Below are 20,552 nucleotides of genomic sequence, written 5' to 3' on the forward strand. Positions count from 1 at the left end.
TGCAATTTATGAAGCATTTAATAATTGTATGGGTCCAAAAACACCACTTTTGTTCATGTCCCACACCTGTGTTCTCAATGTTGAGATATGTAAATAAAATAAGACATTATTTCAAATGCAATTGTTTAATAAACATATTACTTTACACCATATTAAAATAATTATTTTAGTTTACTGCTTATTTATATGATTTTTTCATCTTAATGTGCCTGTCCCACACATTTGAGTCCTTACCGCAACACTGAACAAATACCATTAGTGACATTTTTTTTCAAAGCCAAACAAATCTAGTTTCTATAGAAAAATAAGTAAGTAAGTGAGCACATGGTTGACAGGCTGGGCCACCCACACTAGGTGACCCTCAAAATCCAGAATAACAAAGTAAATATCATCTTTTCTTTGGAAGTATTAATTGTGTGTCCTTACCATACAACTTAGAAATTGTGTATTTTGGACTACATTTAAAAAATAAGATAATATTACTGTAGTATTCATGTATATTAGTTGCCAAGAGTCAAAGCTAACATAGCAAACCTTGATAGCTGCCATGAATCTGCAATATTAGCAAATATGTCATTTCCGCAACATGTCTTTACCGCAACAGCTTTAGGTGTTGAGGTGTTGCGGTAGAGACAAATTCATTTTTTATTATTTTATTTTATCAGTGATTACAACTATGCACAAAGCTTAGTAATGTTATAAAAATTAAAAAAGGAAAAATATATGAAATTAACATTATTGTAATGTTGCGGTAAGGACATTGAGGAACAAACACATAAGAACAAGTGATGAAAACGATAACAAAATAAACATGTTTCCAGATTAAACTCTTAACGACTATATGCAATGCTGTGTACCTGTTCATATATATTACTGACCCTGATGGTTCAAATTCAAATTCATAGAAGTTGATTTTTTAAATTTGGGAGAGTCAAAAGTGACCATAGTTGCAGAAACACCCAGGTACTACCGTAAATGACGTTATTACCTAACCCTAAAATCTATTTAAAAAAATGATTTGAATCAATAATTCTCGACATATCAACATCCTTTAGCCTACTTCATCACCAATAATAGGCTAATTGAATAACATACTGCGTTCAAAAATTCTGCATGTTTAATCAGATTTCATGTGAAATATTCATAACATTAGTAACTTTTTCTGTCAGATTAATGTAAAAAATAATATGAATAAATATATCATTCAAAAACAAACATAAATGAATAAAATGTTAACATTACAACAAACCTAACATTACAAACAATCCCAAAAAGGTAATACGATGAAAATACACAAATTAAGGGAATTTTTTCATATATAATATGATGGATTGAACACGCAGCTGTATATAAAGTAGTAATACATCTACAGAATTAATGTTCTGCTCATGCTCACATGACCTTAACTTCTAATGGTTTAACTATAGCTTATTTTTCTTAAGGGTGCTGCGAGGAACTTATATATTTCTGAAACAGAGACCATCATTGCAGAAGATGCTATTTTTATATAGTTTTTCTTACTGCCTTTGTCATGGAACTATACCTGGCATAGTAAAAAACACTACCGCTTTTGTCTAAAGGGGGTACAAGAATTAACAAAAACTGAAAGTTCCTCGGAGCACCTTTAAGCAAAGGAGCGAAACACTTAAAATAGTGATCAGTTGTGTCAAGTTCAAACAGAGGCTGAAATGCCCTAAAGTGTATCCATTAAATCACGCACACAATTATAAACATATTTCAGTTTTGTGTAGCAAAGGTTTTTTTAATGACTTTCCAATAATTGTTGTTCCCCTAGACTGGGAACCACTGCTCTTAACAGACAAAAATATGAATAAATAAATATTCACATGAAGAAAGAAATAAGAATATAAGAATAATAATGGATATTTAATTAAAGAAAAATGCAAATGAACACTTTTAGGAGCAGAAAAAGTACAGTAGGTGTTATTAACTCAAGCTGAATACAGACTTTTACTGTGAATCATTTTCATGAGGACATAATAACTGAGGTCTTCTTTAGACTGTGCACACTTTTCACAAAACAAACAGCCATTAAATAAACAAATACTGCTTCTGATACTGTTTGACTGGAAGACACAGTATTCTTCAGCTCCCACACTATATATGGAGAGTAATACTCATATTTCAAGTAGACGACATCATAACGTTACTGCCAGGGGGAGTGCATGGGGCTAAATGTGTTCACATTCTGGCCTGTATGCATGTACAAATTTCCTTGGTGACGCGCTTGACTGCCCTTGCATGTTGTTTTGACAGTTAGAGACGAGGACAGTACACGACATGACGAGGGGGACCAAGATTATGTGTACAAAAAAAATCCCCGCCTTGCTCACATGACTATTATGGCCATTCTGCAAACACGAGATTCAACAACTCATGTTGAAATAGGGAAAAGGAACTTCTGCTGTAGCTTTCCTCTGAATAAGGGTCCAGCTTTTGGGGTCTCAGTGGGGTTTAATGGTCCGAGCAGAAGCCCCTCAGTCTCTGGCTGCCTGAGTTCAGGGTAAAAAGTGACTGAAAGAAGATGTTTTGTTTCTTTCTCTTCAGGTGCCTCCTGTGCCCAGTGCAGGGCTGATGCTGCTGCTGCTTTCAGATTTACGGGTTAAAAGGGTCTCCACCTCCATGTCATCGTCGAGTGAGTTTTTCCCGTATCGGTCCTTATACCAGGCCCGGTACTGCAAAGGGAGGGGAAGGGGGGGGGGGGGGGGATTAAGTTGAATCAGATGAATCAATGACAGCCGGGACAGAATCAAAGAGATTGAGGGTGTTTCCAATTGAGTTAGAAATAAAGACAGACAGGAGGGAAGTGACATCTAAGGTTACCGTTGGTTAAAGTGTTTTATTATGGAGTCAGTTGTGTCTGAAACACCCTCCCAACACAACCTCACAAAACCAACATTCAGAAAAGCAAGCCCGCTTTACCCAGCAACAGGCCAGTTGTGCAGAAGTTGCAACTTTTCTCTCAAAGTTTTTTTTTTCTTCACACAAGCAACTTTGTCACATGTGAATGGCTGAATGGCTTTGAGGAAATACTGTCCGAAAGTGTCAGCCCCTATCATTATCCTTTTGGATCATCATGTCTCTAAGACAGACGGCTTCTTACCAACCTTGGAGAGTGGCCTTTGGGTTATTGAGGCGCAAATAACAAATAACTGTTTTTTCTTAATATCAAAAGTACAACAGAGACCAAGAGCATTCATTCTCTCTGATGTACACTATAGATGCACAACATGAGGACCACCCAGAAAAAGTTTGCCACTGTTCAAAACACCAAAACAATCTGGCAAAACTATAGTAGATTCATCATTGACCATGGTTATAGAGATAATGCCTTAATGTGGGAGTGTGTGCTTGTGTGTATGCATGTTTTCTCTTCTATTTTTTAAGAAGTCCACTAGGCTGAACAATACAATTAATTTCTAACTCCAACAAAAAGGCTATAAATACCTATTCAATACATGGACCTTTTTGAATATGTAGGCTAATAATGCCATCTTTATTGGTATAACTTTAGGTGAGATCAGTGGAGCCGTCTCTCTTACTTGTGTCAGCTCTATGTTTTCAAACTCCTCCAGCTGTCGGAGGAAGCCCAGGTTTGGCCCCGCACACGGCCGGGCGGCCCTCACTGCTGCCAGGCTGTCCACCCAGCCGTGGCTCGTCACAGTCATGATGTAGGCCACCACCACAGTCACACTGCGCGACACGCCTGCAACACTGAGAGCACAGCACAGGGCTTCACAGCATCACCAATACTAATTCACATTCTCCTCTTTACTGTGCAAAGAAGTGAAACTCCCCCCCCCCCTCCTCCCCATAGCTGTTTGATATCAGAAAAGATGAAAGGTAATGAAATCTACAATGAAAGGGTTCACCAAAAATATTTAGTCCCATTTGGTGACAGTGGTGTGGTTGAAAATGAAAACTGGGTTTAATAAAAGATGAGAACTTCCAGCCAATATTCCAATTCCAACCTTGAGAAAAAAAAAAAAAAAAAAAAAACGACAACTCATCGTTTTAAACAAAAATCAACAAACTGAATGTTTATGCCTGTTCCTCTCGACATCCTCAAATGCAAATGACTTCAGTTTCGTACCATATATTACTATACAGGATCAAAGTGCAGTTAAAAAAAACAAGACATAAAAGAAAATTAAGAATGAAAATCCCTTTAAATTCAGTAAGGTTCATTTTGAAACATATCGATAGTATTTTAGATTTCCCCTTACCAGTGGACTAGGCAGCCCTCTCCTTTCAGCCGGGCCTCGTGGATGAACATGATGCTGTCTCTGAAGAACTGAATCCTAGAGGGAAATGATCACACACACTGAATTAACATTTTAATAATACAGACTTTGGATACAAGTATATATTACTCCACCACATTTTATATATCTGTATGTTATGGCAGTATTTCTTTAAAAAGTGTACTTTAGTCAGTCGTTCTTATTGTGTAATATTCCACTCTTGGACTTTTCTTTTTGCATTCACACTTGCCACAGATCAATCCAATCCATAATACCTGTGTGTGTGTGTGTGTGCGTGTGTGTGTGTGTGTGTATGTGTGCATGTGGCTCTGAGGGGCTCTTTATATATCCTGTTGTATAAGTACTCACAGGTTTTGCTTCGAGTGGTCAGCAGCAGATATGCACAGGTACGTCATGTCCTGGAGGGTGAAGAGGGGAGAAATGCACTCTTAATCAAAACATTAGACATTTGTGTTTGTACACATAAACCTGTTGAAAGACTTAAAGCTGGGGTATATGATTTCTGATTGGTCAAAGTGAACATGAGCGGTACACTTTGACCAATCAGAGTGAGGCTCCGATTCTAAAAAGAAAAGAAAAAAATCCGATTCTCTGTTCATATCGGCTGTTGGGACTTGGCACCGACGTTGTTGGTGTAGAGCGTGTCAGGGAGGGACCATAGTGGAGGGACCAAAGAGAACAAGTGGAGCGGTTGAGGTATTTGGATTCGAATCTCTATCCCAACTGCTATTTTCTCCCCAAATCATATACCCCAGCTTTAATGAACAACAGTTAAAAAAGTGCGCCAAGCCTTTTCATCCTGTCAGGTCATCGGTTCCAATACTGGGTCTATAATGAACTTCCTGTTTTCTCGGTGGATGGGACGCCCCCCTGAAACCTTGCCCCTCTGACCCTGCTAGTGTGGTAGGTCATGACAAAATGTTGTTTGGCTGTGTGTGTGTGTGTGTGTGTGTGTGTGTGTGTGTGTGTGTGTCAATGTGTGTGTTTTTTTTGTGCTGTGCACCTGACAGCTGATAGTACATGCAGTGGACAGAAACTACCTTGTCCCGTTATGACTGCAAGCTGCAAAAACCCCTGAGCCCTCTGGGACACAGCGAGCCCTGGAAGCGCTTCAGACAGGTTAGATCGCACACCACAGCTACACACACACACACACACACACACACACGCACGCACGCACACACACACACACACACACACACACACACACACACACACAAACACAAACACACACACACACTTAACTTAAATATTATCAGACTTGCATATATTGAAGGAGAATGTATTCATTTCGGTGAAATTGTAATTATTAACAGAAAAGCCTTTGTATGTCTTTGCACCATTTTAATAACCCATCATGAACATGACTCAGTGATTTGTAAAACCAAACCCATACTAACAAATAGCATGAACACATTCCCAAACTACAAAAGCACAGTCCCACAAATACCACAATCTGCGTTCAAATCTTTGATAAGTGCAGGAAATTATTTTCTTGACTTGAAAAAGTCACTGCTGTTGAGGCTCCTTTCTCGGTCCGTTTTGACATTTTACTTTGCGGTATGTTAATTGATAAAGCCACATACTGTGCAGTAAATGGCAAATCCGACCTGGTGGTTGCAAATTTCTACCTTCCTCTCTCAGGAACCATCATTTCCAAGAAATCAAATGACAGTCAGCAGTTTGACTGTTAGGTATGCAAATAAACCATCCCATCTGGCCATTTGGGCTACAGTGTTAAAAACAGCCCTGAGTCATCATTATGCTACAGAACTCAAAAAAAGGCCCTGGGAGGGCCTTACTTTTGTACATCTTTCCCCTCCCCAAATGAATTGTGTTTTACAACTATTATTTTTTTTACAAACTTGCATATAACATACTTAATGATACAATCTGTATGATGCATGGTTACTAAGTCAATACTGTATATTGTTCAACTAAATCAAATACTTGAGTAATATATAGACTATTGGTGATTGACACATACATTTAGACCAATAATTATTCAGAATACATCACTCAAGCAAGTTAAAAGTTGAACTACTTTGCCGCTTACTCTGGAGTTAGTTTAAGATCCTAGTTTGGACAATTTACCTGTCATGCCAATTTAAAAAAATGAAAATCACATTCCCTCTCTACAGATTTGCTCTGGCGCACATCTGGATTTTTATGCAAGAACAATCCCACGATCAAAGATGTGCACAGCCGGCGGGATTCATGAGCTGATCAATGGAGGGTGGTGCATGCAGTTCAGGGAGTCAGACTTATACATTTCAGTCCCAAAACCTTTTTAAAACGTTTTGGTGGTTGACCAGTTTGGGTAGTGATACTGTAATACGAGTTGCTCTTTCTTTTCAGTGTTCAATGAAACACGCTAGCATGGATGGAGAAAGTGTACAGAACTCTCTGAGTACATTTTCATGCTCGCTTTCAACAAGAAAAGATGAAAGTTGCGAAAGCGGACATCAAGATATGTCATAAACTAGTCAGAGAGAGGAGAATTTCACAAAAATAAAACCAAAACTATTCAACTGAAATTCCAACAGGGCCATGAATTATTATGCTAAAAGTGTATAAAAATGTCCCAGCTGCTAAATAAAAAAATTTAAAAATAAAATAAAAATTTGTCCAAGAAGTGATTTTTTAGGCTTACAGAAATGATGTTCTTACTATTACTACATTTCTACTTTCAACTCACTCACTCACTCACTCACTCACTCACTCACTCACTCACTCACTCACTCACTCACTCACTCACTCACTCACTCACTCACTCACTCACTCACTCACTCACTCACTCACTCACTCCTGTACACACATGAAAACACACTCTTTCAAAAACAAATCGCCACGTCTAAATGAAGCCATACAACTGTATGGACTTCAAGCTGCTGAGCTAAAAAGATCTTGTGTGAACATATATTGCATTGGCATAACAAGATATTTATAGGTTCTCACCATATTGAAGCATCACAGTCATCACAGAAAACAACTTTTTTTAGTGAAACCTGGTGATTTCCAGGTCTTGTGACTGATTCAAAAGCAAAAGATTTCCCATGAAAATAAGAGCATCTGACTTTCACACCAATATGTGTGAAAGTATTTTTCAACAGCCTTTAATAAAAGTCTGGCTTGTATGTAATGGATATCTATTAACATCTCTCTTCTTATGTATCATTTTAAAAAGCATTAAAAATTACCTCATATAATAAACAGATTATTGAAAAATAAACACCAGTGGAAAACAAGGGTGTAGTGAAGATTAGAGCTTAAACAATTAGTTGATTAAAAAATGAATTGATATTAAATGAGTACTTTTTATGAAGCCCAATTGTTTGAGTCAGTTTTCAGGCATAAAATACTTCAACCTTACCGATTCCAGCGTCTCTAATGTGTGGAGCCATGTGTGGACATTTTTTCAGACTGAAAAACTAATCAATTAATGTAAAAAGGAATTGACAGATTAATCAATTGTGACAGTATTTGTGAGTTGCAGCCCTAATAAAATAATAATAAGAAACTTTCAGGATGAGTACTAAGCAGCAGGGACACTGAGGGGGGAGAACAACAATGGTGTGTTCAGGGGAAATTGCACGAGTTTAATGGCTGGATTGATTTGGGGGTAAGAGGGTCACACAGGCCAATATGAGACAGAGAAAACAGCTCACCTCCAGAATGGGTGCAGCTGTGTCATGGATGGACAGGATGTGGGTGATGTTGTTTTTCGCCAATAGCTCCTTGTCTCGTGCATCTGTGGAATCGCAAAATCAGGACATTTTAAATGTTCCTCACATCCAGTCAGAAATCCCCCCCCCCCCCCCCCCACAAAAAGGTCAAACCTTAATGAAGAATTGTCTACCCGACAACAGCCCCCCTCCTCTATGGTCTCCCAAGCAAATGTGGCCTTATGGTTTAAAAGATTTGCTCTTTCGTTTGAACCGAAAGAAAAACCGGAAAACCAATGTTTCTAAAACAGGCAAACAGCTTGGCCCAAAAGCAAGAAACAGTAAATGTTCTAATCAAATTTTGGTCTTCAAAAGGAAGCCAAATGTTTTTCTACCTTGGACAGATGTGTCTTCAGCACTTTTTTTTGCATGCTTTGCAAGTTTACAGGATGCTGATGCCACTGAACTCTTCAGTGGCATCAGGTCAAGTGTGCATTATGAGTTTGTATCAACTGTATTTATAAATATATACGTATATATGAGCACTTCATATTAGTCTTGCAGATTCTTGCAGAGGAAACACAGTCTGATTATATAATTTAAACTGTAAGCTGATGACTTTAAGGTCATAAAATGTATCCAGTCCCCAAGACTGTTTGTCATGTAATAAATATGTGTATGGCTGTCATGGCGGTGCTACGACATTAGAGCCGGTTACAGGCCATTGACACTGCCCTATGAAGCCAAGACGCAGTCACCAAGTGTTACCATTCAATGATTAAGACACAGCTAAAGAAGGGAGCTAACAGCACAGAGTGAAAGCTAACGTTGGTCGGTGAGATACATCTGCTAAAGCTATAACTAAATTAACTACTGATATGTCCTTTGCTGTCATCTCTAAATAAACAGTTTTGATAAACTGACATCCTAGTAATTTCGTCTCCACAAAATGAGACAGAATAAGAACTAGCTTAGCCGAGTAGAAATCGGCGGGAGCTTATGTTCCCATGGCTCAATAGTGCCAGGGCTCAATGTTCCCAGACTCAATGGGGTAATATGTCAGTTTCACTCCTATTCTAACCTCTCCCTGTCCCCTTACCCCATCCCTAACCACCCAGCTGTCATGCCTGAACCTAATCACCTGTCCCCTTACCCTAACCCTAACCACCCTGCTGTGATGCCTGAACCTAATGTCCAATTTCAGGAACATAGGGCTGTGGGATTAATGATGTCCTATTTGGTGCCATACAAACCTGGGAACATTGAGCCTTGGGAACATTGAGTCCTGGGATCATTGGGATGACCCCCAATGGGCTATACCAGTATTTTTGGTGTAGAAAAGCTACCTCAAAATTGTTCAAGTAAATCTATTAACTACTAAGTTTAATATATTTTTTAAGTTTATTTTTATGCGTGTACATACGTTTTCCCCATATTCCCTAACGACTGTATTGGTCTTGGTATTCTGTTGGATCTGTCTAATTAAAGGGATAGTTCAGTATCTTTGTATCTTATTATTCTGTAACTTTATGGACATGGCTGTCATTTTTGCACTTTTTTCACACGTATTTCGGCCATGTATTACTATGCCAACGTGCGTGGTGCAGTGCAGCGTATCAGTCTGCAAATCAGCAGTGGAAAAATCTTAAATTTAGCGTACAATTGAATGGAAATGTATTTATATACAGTATGTGACATTTATCTAGTGGCTCCCTCTGCAACAGTGCAAAGCTGACTTCTGCTACAGCGACACCTCCTGCAAACTCCTTAAAATGAATGCATTGACAGCCATCTCCATAAGATAACAGACTTATAGACTTAAGTACAGGTACTTGTATTAGATCTAATACAACTCCACTTTAAAAAATTAACTATCCCTTTAAAAGGCTTCAAATTGAACTATTACTCAATTTGTGAGCCAAAACATTTTTTTTTTTAAATTCAGCGACACCGTAAGAGAGTGAGAAATTGTGAAACAGGCCATCAAAAATAGATAAAAGATGTGGTTAAACATGAAAAGTTTCAGATTTCCCATTTGGTGGTGGTTCCTTGAATGTGTCATGTTTTTAAAATAAGTGATCCATATTTTCAAGACATTTCCTGTGCAGTCATTATCTCACGTTTGCACGGATAGAAAAACAACCTACTAGTTGCATTTGCAGCATTATGGAAAGATGTGGATGACAATTGAGTGTCCAGGGGACACCCCCATACCGTGGGGCATCCCCTCCCACACCAAACCCTTACATACTCCCAGCCGTCTTCATCCAGCTGCTGACACTACACAGTGCACTCACATACAAAGAAATACAGAGTAATAGTTTTTTTAAAACATCAAACTACACTTCTTCAATCATTTGGCTCCACGCTGCGTCAACTCCACTCTATAGAAACTGAGCTCAGTGTAGCATCTCAACCACATGCCTCTCTGTATGAGGAACTGAAACACACGACACTACTAAATTGTCCTGGAAATAAATACATTCTTCACTCAAATGACAAGAGGCAGGACTTCTTACCTTTGATATTTCCGAGGTAAAGATCAGGCAAGATCTTTAGAAATTGAGTCAAAAGAAGAACATAGCTTGTGTAAGCAAAGTGAGGATGTACTGTAAGGAATAGAACATTAAGGTTTCGGTAATGGTAAGAGAGTTGATGCTATACCTTGTTTATTCCATTACCCATTTCAGCCAAAGGTCTCGAGAAGCAAGTTAGGGACACAATTTGGACAATTCTTTGTTGTTGTTGTTGCTGTCTTTCACCCAGTGCTCCAGAAGTGTTTAGCCCCAGGTCAAGCCCGATCCCCCTCAGTCACCAGGTGTTACTGTGTCCCAATGTTCTCAGAACAACCTATGACAACTTGCAAGTGTGAGCCAGGGTATCATAAAGCCTTTGAGGCGTCCGCAGCACATGCCCTCATGCTTCTTAAACTCAGACCACGCTGCTCGGGATGATGTAATGTGACCTTAGCTTTGGAGCACCCTGCTGGGATATATTTAGAACAGGAGAGGGTCATGGGACTGTCCATAGGCACATACCAACCAGACAAAGATGGCCCAGTGCCAGAGGTCAGAGACGAAGAGATACAACAGAGGCTATCACTTTCTGCTGAGGTGTTCTACCTTACAAGGAGAACTCCTGAATGATGCTCAAAATAACCGCTCAATGAATCTCAATTGAGGTAAAAGTTAGAGGTATACGTGACAGGGGGATGTGCTGTTGCTTAAAGGCCCTGTTTTTTTTCAATTAGCTCCTAAAGTGAAAGTGTCATAGTTTAAAACGCTTATTTCACATGACTTTTACTTTTTTCGTCTGTGCTCCTCTTTCTACTTGAAGTGGCCGGGAAAGCGATTGGAAACAAAGGTGTTGTCACACGCTTCTGTGAACCAATCTGGTTTTATCAATATATATAATAGGTATATATATCTTTTTTTTGTGGGTGGGGGGGATTTCAAAGATCTAAATGCAACAGTTGTGGGGATGTTTGATTATGTTGCCATGTGATCAGACAGTCCGGATCATGCAGATTAGCTGAGTTTTAACTAACAATGTTCTTTCCAAGCTGTAACTTTGATTGTTGCACGTTAAATTGTGAATATTTTTTATTTTATAGAGATACACTTCAGATTTGAGACCCTGTTTTCAGGGGCTGAACTCTGATTCATCTATCAGACATCGCTTTGATTTCTCAAGTGAGTTTTTTTCAATTCTATCACAGCCAATCTATGTTATACATGTATTAGTTAGTAAATAACAAAAAAACCTTGACCAACTGGTCAAAGTGATCACTCTACCCCTTTGAACCCTGAATGTTTACACCAAATGATATGTCAATCAATCGAATAGTTATTTCAGTCTAGACCAAAGTGGTGAACCGACCGGCCGACGTACAAACATTGCCATCTCCAGAGCCATGCACCAAACATTGTTTTATCAGCCTCAGCCTTATACTCATGACTTTTCCTAATTTATGATAATTGTTTATCAATCTGATTTTTTTCTAAGGACTAAGAATTCCCCCTTTTATATTGAATTGTGTTTTGATTGTCAGTGGACATGCTGAATCTACTTCAGTCAGTGCATTTCCAGTAAACAACACGGCTACATCTTCAACCCGTCGCTTTAGGTAGGCCTATTTTTAGCTCCTGGCTTTGTCATGGTGTCTTGTGTTCCTATGTGTGGTTCAATGTGTGGCACACAACTCAGACATGCTGACAGGCAGAGCAGAGTGGAGGCGTTTACAAAAAGCTGCCTGGATGCCTGTCTCAGGTCTGAAGAGCTCATTGGCAAGTGACAAGTCAAACCCATTCATAAACTGACACATCACACCTCAGCAACAAGGGCCTTTTTTGAATAGGCGGTGTATAATAGAAACACCTAATGGCAAAGCCTCACTGTGTGTGTGTGTGTGTGTGTGTGTGTGTGTGTGTGTGTGTGTGTGTGTGTGTGTGTGTGTGTGTGTGTGTGTGTGTGTGTGTGTGGGTGTGTGGGTGGGTGTGTGTGTGTAGGTGTGTGTCTGTGTGTGTGTGTGAGGGAGGAGTGGGTGGGGGCTGTTTCAGACACTAAAGGATATAAGATGTTGATGATTAAATTGGTCTTCAGAAAGAGAAAGAGGAGACATTACTTTGGGTATTACTTTCAACGTTGTTGCCAGTTTGTTTTTGGTAGCCTACAACCAGCAGGTAGTTGTTAGGTCTGCTACAACAAAACACTGTGAAGAACCTAGTTATTCTATGGCTGAAACCAATAATCATGTTAATGGTCGATTAATGATGATTGATTTATTAATTAATTTATTAAATGCCAAATTATTTGATTTGATTTATTTGAAATTCATTGTAAAGACCTGTTTCCTGTTGGCACATTTCGAATAGGCCTACGTCAATTTCACTGATTTGCTAGTGTCACTTTAGGTCAGCTGAACATGCCAGCTTTGTTGCAACTTTGTTTCCAGGCAAACAATCCACACATAATAAATAAAGTGTCCAATAGTTGTTAAAAATATTAGGGGAACAGTGGTTTGTTTGGAACGTCCAGAGCTGGAAAAATATAGCCTAATATATATTTTTTTTTAAAGATTTTAACTCATATAATCGCCTGTTTTCCCTGTTCCACATTGCATAATGTTGCCTTCCGGGGACACTTCCTCAGACATTATTTGGAAATGTGTAGACCATTCAATTCGACTCAAATATTGGAATATTTTACGTGTAAGCCTATCTTAAAATAACACACAACCTTTACATGAATGGTGCCTTTCGGTTCGTTTCCGCACTTTCGCTTTAAAATATGTTTCAATAAAGATAATGTGGAAAGTGCCAAACTTCCTGGATACCCAATAGAGGGGGAACAAAAACGTGCAGTGCAGGTCCGGTAGTAGGCTATATGACCTCCTGTCGGACTCTGATCTGTTGTGTAGGCTACAGCCTAGGAACACCAGCTGGACAGACACTGTACTCCGTCTGAAGAATGGCGTTGTTTTTACTCGGACGTCGTTTCCCTAAAAGCAGAGCAGGCATTAACAGAGTCATGACAGCGATCCAGCCGCACTGGTAACTCACTGTCTTCAATGTGTAGGTTACACTGTGGTGTTTGAATATTAATGCACATCAGATATGGACATATGGCCTTAAACCCCGGACTGCTGCAGTGAGAAAACTGGGAAATGCCTGCCATTGTCGACATGTTCGTCCTTTTTGTTGCAGAATTTCTCTGAATGCTTTGTTTGGTTTAAATCCACTAGATGGCGTAGTAGCCTATAGTCCATATATATTGCACCATGCTATGAATGAAAAAAACATTGAAGAAATGTTTACAATCTACAGGAAAAACACAGTGCAAGTGGTTGTATTCATTGTATAATTGATACTGTAGTGTTGTTTTGGTAGCTGCTTTTATTATTTGTTAGGCTAGTCGTGTGTAGCATTGAAATGTGAGATTTTATATTTAAAAAATATTTTTTAAATGCCATTTATTAAGAACAGCAGCATCCCCTCTGCATTTAGGTAATTCTAGGCTAAATAGCTGAAAAAAGTCTTCAAATACATGCCCACAATTTAGCCTTTTAATGGCTTTCTATAGGAAAGAATTGTGATAATTGGTCGTGCATAGGCTTTTATTCCCTATAAAGATATAACATAATGCATTTATTTGCAGTGTAATCAAATAAATTGTCATGACTGTCATCAGGATTTTGCATCCTACAAGATACGGTTTAGAGGTCAGAACAAATCAAAATAGCTACACTTCTTTTGTTTTACAATTAAGGTGAGACTGCTGTAAAAAACCCTCCTGTACGAAAATAATAACTTTTTCATAATAAGTCAGTGTTAATTTCACAACTCTCACTATCTGGGGAAGTACGGCTAACAAATATTAGTGTAATTTCCAAATCTCCTGCAAGACCACAAAAAGCCTACAGGATCTTTAAAATGTCCACAAGAGTAATTTTCATGTGTGACAATTAGGTGCAGTTTTATGAACGTATCGTTGCAGAGATCTTTCGGTGAGTGACTCATGTTTCACAGTTGGTTACAGTGAGGTGCAAACTGTGAAACCACCACAAGCTTCTAGTGCAGGAAACATTTACTGTAAGCTTTGGGGACCAATTGTGTTGTGCATGTACTGCATCTCCTTCACTTATTAAACTTACTTTATCAAGGTCAAGAAAGATGCATAGACGGATATATATATTCTCTTCTTTTCACCTGCTATGATCATTACTGTACCCATCTAGCTGTGTGTCTCCCTGTAGCACCTCAGTGGCCTCAGGCAGGCAGCATGTTAACGGAGTGGATCTGTACTATGAGCAGACAGGCAGAGGGAAACACCCTGTGCTGCTGATTCCTGGTGCTCTAGGTAAATAAATCCACCAACACAGCTCTGGTTAATAATGGGGAATACCCACCACATACACATACAAACAACATCATATTTGTTCTAGGTACTAATCTAAAAAAAATTTAAAAAATGTGTTTCTCTACTACCACAGGAAGCGCTCGGACTGATTTTGGACCCCAGCTGAAGTCTCTGAATAAGGAACGCTTTACTGTAGTGGGCTGGGATCCCCGTGGTTACGGACATTCCCGCCCCCCAGACAGAGACTTTCCCCCTGACTTCTTCGAGAGGGATGCAAAGGATGGAGTGGATCTGATGAAGGTCTAATTTTAGTCAAATTTTGACCAATGGGTGATATACTAAGAAGCCTACTAAGAGGGATTAGTATATGGTAGAAAGTAACATGGGTCGGTGTGATCAATTGTTTGCTGAGTTTTGAAAAACTTTGAAGCAAGAGGCTGGAATATACATTTGGCATAGGAATAAAAGTGGGAAATGATTATTGTGTAAAATAATGTTTTACATTGATGTATTGCAGCATTCAAATTTCACACCGGCTATATTCAAAACCTTTGCTTTTCGAGAAAATAACAAATATATTAGGGTGATATCAAAATCTCCTGCGACAATTCTGCCTGTCTGACTGTCCCTGTGAAAGCAGCAAATCGTCACTGCAGCTTCATGCTTTATGAATATATCCTTCTAGTGGTCACCTACTTTTGCAATGAGAATAAAGGAAGCACAATTTTCATTATTAAGTGACATTGGAGAATTTGTTAGTGATGTGTAGTATTTAGATTTTTTGATTTTATTGTCAGGCATTGGGCTTTGGCAAGTTCTCTGTGTTGGGCTGGAGTGACGGAGGAATCACAGCTCTGATCGCAGCAGCAAAGAACCCAGACCTGATCCGCAGCATGGTCGTATGGGGATCCAACTCCTTTGTCTCTCAGGAGGACCTCAAGCTTTACGCCGGTAATCCAACTCTACCTTACATTGTCATGCCGGCAAGTATAAAGTCCTATAAACTGTGTGATCTGTGAAAACTCTAATCTCTTCTTTTCTTTTTTTCTTCTTTTTGTGGAAACGTGTAGCGGTGCGTGATGTTTCCAGGTGGAGTGTGAGGATGAGGCAGCCCATGGAGGAGGTGTACGGAGCAGAGGCCTTCGCTAAAACCTGGGAGGCTTGGGTGGACGGGATCGCACAGTTTGCTAAGAGACCGAAAGGTGAAATCATAAAGAGAATGGGAGTCATAATTCAGAAAAATGAAGGAAGCTGTGAAATTGATGATCTTGGTTTATAATAAACTTTATTTTGTATAGCATCTTTGAGAACTATTTTTAAATGTTAGCTTAAAAGTATAAAGACAAAATGTTGACTCTGAAATGCTGTTTGCTCAGGGAGTATCTGCATGGAGCTTCTGCCTATAGTCAGCTGTCCAACGCTCATCATCCATGGAGAGAAAGACCCCATGGTGCCTGGCTTCCACCCAGAATTCCTCCTCAAACACATCAAGGGATCCCGGTGAGACCACACGCACACACGCACGCACGCACACACACACATGGACAGACGCACACACACTCAGACACACAAATGCACGCAAATGCACATACACACAAAAATAAAATACATTTAAACAACAAAATACTACAAGCATCCCGATTTCAGGAAATGACACAGTTTGTTATCCCAAATGTAGATTGCACCTGATGCCTGAGGGGAAACACAATCTCCACCTGAGGTACGCTGATGAATTCAACAAACTGGTGGAAGATTTTCTGCAAGACTGAGTGTTTCAATTAACAGAGTTAATACCAATAGATCCTATATATATATATATATAAAAAAAAAAAAACTGTAATAAAAAAAAAATGTATGAAGCAAGTGGGTGGATATATTGCATGTGTTACTACATTTTTGTTTGATGAATTCAATTATTAGTTCCTTTATAGATTCAGATTTTTACAATACCATATAATATCAAATTAAAGATGATAATATGCAGTAAGCAGTAGGCCTAGGCTATATAAGTTATTTAAAATGAGCCCGATTTGTTTTCACAATAAGTGTATGTATGTTACAGAATAATAAACAGTGTTTTTCAGTACACAAGAGAAAACATGACCAAATGAGTTCAAACTAAAATATTAAGACGACAAAAATGAAGATAGGCTAAGTGACGGATAGAAAATCAGAAAAAAGAACATTTTGTCCTTGTGCCAATTTCTCCTTTGAGGCGATACAAAAACAAAACTAAAAAGATAAAGCATAGGCCTATGTTGGATGGCTGTCAAATAGATCTGCCGTGCTTGCAAATATTTAGATTTTATTTTTAGTTGATTTACGAGGTCAGTATTGTTGTGTCTTTATTTCGTAGCTAGGTCGAGAGCTAGTCCTATACAGTATATCTAGATCAGTTGTGCTCGTTCTGCACATGGACATGGTTCTGCACTCATGTTGCGCTGCACATCTTGATCATCGATGATCGATTGCTTTGGGCTGCCATTATTTTCATTAACCAGGAAGTAGCCGTTTCTTGTGCATGGATCATCCGTGTACGGCTCACGGCTAGCGCGAGTTTCAATGGGATGCTACAAGCGACAGCTAAAAACAAACAAAAAATGACTGAAACACAAGCAGAAAACGGAGCCGTGTGTGAAGCCATCACCGTGCACAACTTCTCGGAGAGGATCCTGGAGCAGACGGTCCACTTCCACGTGATGAAGCACAGCGGCGGGTTCTTCCTGTGGGTCGGGTCGGCCCCGGAGCTGTCCAACCTGGCGGTGTCCATGAGCAGCAAATATGTGAGCTAAACACTTATCTAACTGTTTGGTTTGACTCCGTATGGGCTCCAATAGTTTCTATTAAGACAGTTTTGATTCTAAATATCAATTTATGTCACTAGGGTCATTAAAAGGTTCGTCCAAAAATAATAATTAGGCTTTAATTGGTCCTAGGCTAACCCGTTCTTGCATAGTGGTCACTACAGATTTTAAAAGCTGTTTTCTTATATGGGGGTTTGATGGTATAGTTGCACATCAGCCACTAAAGTGACTTTTACATATTAGGCCTATTTATCGTATTCTATAATTTCACATAGTAGGCTAAAGCCACTCATTGTTTTCATTGCATTAGGAGGAACGAATCCTGGCAGAGTTCGTTTTAAAATGTCAATCTCAAGTCAACTATTTATTTTCTTGTTGATGCTGTAAGGACCCAGTAATTGATAGCTTTTGTTTTTCAAATGATTTAATGCAGATTAGTAACCCTAACCTGTTTCAATGTATTCTTTAGGTGTAGGCTATATTTTGAATAAACTGAAATAAAATGACAGACCAATATTTTTTTGTAAAATTGGTCTTTAATTTAATTCTGAGGGGCTTTAAGAAGTGTTAAAATCGAATTTGCCTTAGGAACCCTGTCTTACTAACATTAACTTTTTTTATGAATCCTTTCATGCATGACAACTTCTGTCAAATTACTGAAGTATTATCTGTTTATCAGACCAAGGGATGCAATATTTTGTGAAAACTATAAAATGCAATATAAAAATATAAAATCCACTGTGGTGGCAACTATACCATCAGACCCCCATGCATAAGAACAGGTTTTGAATCCACTGTAGTGAACACTATGTGTGAATGGGTTAAAACGCATGCAATGGTAACACTTGCATGTTTTCACTTTTAGTTGTATTGTCTCATACCAGATCACACTATGATAACAAAACTATAAAACCAGCGTAGAACCACAGCATGCATGTTGTATGGGAACTTTGCAAAGTAATTCAGGGACTTCCTTGATACCCTTACACATTATTTTGCCATTAGTTTGAACGGCCCTGTATGACTTACAGTTTTAAAGAAAGTAAAACATTATTTTGGAAATGGGAGCAGATGATTCATGTCCCTGCAGATAAGACTCATGCTGTTGTTCTACCTATTGTTTTCTCTTTCTGCAGGATTCAATGCCTTTGTCTACTTTACTATTGGGGGACCCGTCAAATACTGCTCCAAACTCCTTGGCACAGAGATTAGGTAATCAATGTATGACTATTGAATATGTGTTTCTTTTTTTATTATTGCCGCCAGTGTAGAAAGTTATTATAAAGCTGGAAAGTGATTTGCAGCTATTATGTCATTTAGATTTTTTTTTGTAGGTTTTAGCCCAAATCACTACAAATGTACTTTACTGCTTACAATTCTCCAAACCTTGTCTTCCTATAAATTCCTATGTTTTTTTTTGCCTACCCTCAAAAGCAGCCGCTGGCCTCCATTATTTTTGTAAATGTTTTACATTAAAATGCCAACCCTATATGTAACCATGAATCTATGATACAAGTTTGACCAAAATAACAGAAGTTATAATGATGTTCAATATGATGGGTTTGCCGATGTCAAGCAAGTTTGAAGTCTTTAACTTTATATTTGTACCACGTTTGTACCACTGTTTTTAAATGCATGTAAAAACAGCGGATTCTTGACATGTGCAAAACACATACAAAATAGCTTTATAGACATTCAGATGTCCTAAAAGATGCCAAACGTAATGACTCACTCTCTACAACTTTAAAGATGGATGAATTTGGTGTATATGTGTGTGTAGTATCTAAACCAAAAGTGTGATAATTGTCTTATTTCTGTCCGTTTTGCAGCGAAGAAGACCAAAAAGCAAGTTTTTGTGAGTTACAGTGTTCCAATGACGGACTCCAAGCTCAGTCTTTTGGTGGAAAACAGGATCAAAAAGGAGCTGGAGATTCACCCCGAACACTTCTGAACACAATGGATTGTTTCATCGAGCTCTTTGGTAAAGGCACTGTAATCATAACTCCATCACAACACAATAACCACAAACGGTCACAGCGAGTGTTCTTTTATTGACATAATAAATTAAGTGGTTTATTATCAAAACATGTAGGCCTATGGCTTTTTGTACAAATGCATCATATTAAAAAAATAACACTTAGCAAACAGCATTAGTGGTTGAGTTATTTCTTTCTTCTTTTTTTTGCCTCAGAGTGTTTGAACAATTGAAAACATACAATCTAGCAAAAAACATACAGGTTGTTGAAAATACGTGCTGTGTCCTAAATATGATGGTAAAAAAAATGGAGGATGTTTGGATTCAGGTACATTTGGATAAAAATGGTTCATGGGAAGGTTCCTCTATTCACTGTGCTTATATCCTATAAAAGTAGGTTGCGGGTCCATACATTATAAATGAATGGCACATGTATACATACCTTTTTAGATCTTGTTTGCAGTCCTAAGGGATATCTACATAGCAAAGTGTATAAACGTCTACTAATCACAACTAGGTCAGGACTACGCTGTCTATATTCTAATCGTCACAAATGTTTATTTCAAAAAACTGTAAAATATTGTGCTTTCTGGCTAGAGTTACACACCCTATTTGAAGGATTACAATGTTACCACAGTACAGAGAACCAGAATTGAGAACTGGAGTGAAGATATATGCTAATCAAGAAGGTATAATTTGAAGCAACACAATTGCCCCTCGGCAGCATGACAAAATAAATACTGTTTTTTTTTTTTTTTTTTTTTTATTATTACATCCTCTGTTTTGTTAAAAGAACAGAGCCATTGTGATAAAGCCCATTCAAATGCTGAGGTGCATCATTAGACATACAGTAACACACTGACAGGTCCGTTCAACTCTCAGATTTGTTAAGCATTACTCACAGTCTCTATAGGCTACACACAGTCTGCCAAGGTCTCCAGCTGTTCAGACAACCATCATACAC

At 38.6% G+C, this 20,552-nt stretch overlaps 3 protein-coding genes across 4 annotated transcripts; 2 read left to right on the forward strand and 1 right to left on the reverse strand.

Moving 5' to 3' along the window:
- Positions 1-2,564: 2,564 nt before the first annotated feature.
- LOC307254630 (dual specificity protein phosphatase 22-B-like) lies at positions 2,565-10,636 on the reverse strand (the record flags this gene model as incomplete). The annotated part of the gene is made up of 7 exons (XM_080033085.1): positions 2,565-2,696; positions 3,564-3,735; positions 4,248-4,322; positions 4,635-4,684; positions 7,955-8,037; positions 10,471-10,504; positions 10,616-10,636. The coding sequence occupies 7 exons, from the start codon at positions 10,634-10,636 to the stop codon at positions 2,565-2,567; spliced, it is 567 nt and encodes a 188-aa protein (XP_079889211.1).
- A 2,664-nt stretch (positions 10,637-13,300) lies between these two features.
- Positions 13,301-16,669, forward strand: bphl (biphenyl hydrolase like). The gene is made up of 7 exons (XM_080033083.1): positions 13,301-13,503; positions 14,706-14,809; positions 14,943-15,109; positions 15,607-15,760; positions 15,880-16,011; positions 16,186-16,309; positions 16,488-16,669. The coding sequence occupies exons 1-7, from the start codon at positions 13,421-13,423 to the stop codon at positions 16,576-16,578; spliced, it is 855 nt and encodes a 284-aa protein (XP_079889209.1). The 5' UTR covers positions 13,301-13,420; the 3' UTR covers positions 16,579-16,669.
- A 624-nt stretch (positions 16,670-17,293) lies between these two features.
- psmg4 (proteasome (prosome, macropain) assembly chaperone 4) lies at positions 17,294-19,753 on the forward strand. Of its 2 annotated transcripts, none has more exons than XM_080033086.1 (3): positions 17,294-17,592; positions 18,750-18,834; positions 19,443-19,753. In XM_080033086.1, exons 1-3 carry the CDS (start codon positions 17,377-17,379, stop codon positions 19,562-19,564), a joined length of 423 nt encoding a protein of 140 aa, XP_079889212.1. In that variant the 5' UTR covers positions 17,294-17,376; the 3' UTR covers positions 19,565-19,753. The 2 variants fall into 2 exon arrangements, with proteins under 2 accessions (XP_079889212.1, XP_079889213.1); XM_080033087.1 differs by having other exon boundaries at positions 18,750-18,825.
- Positions 19,754-20,552: the final 799 nt, after the last annotated feature.

The sequence above is a fragment of the Ammodytes marinus genome, assembly GCF_949987685.1.
Source record: "Ammodytes marinus genome assembly, chromosome: 8".
NCBI classification, from domain to species: Eukaryota; Metazoa; Chordata; class Actinopteri; order Uranoscopiformes; family Ammodytidae; genus Ammodytes; species Ammodytes marinus.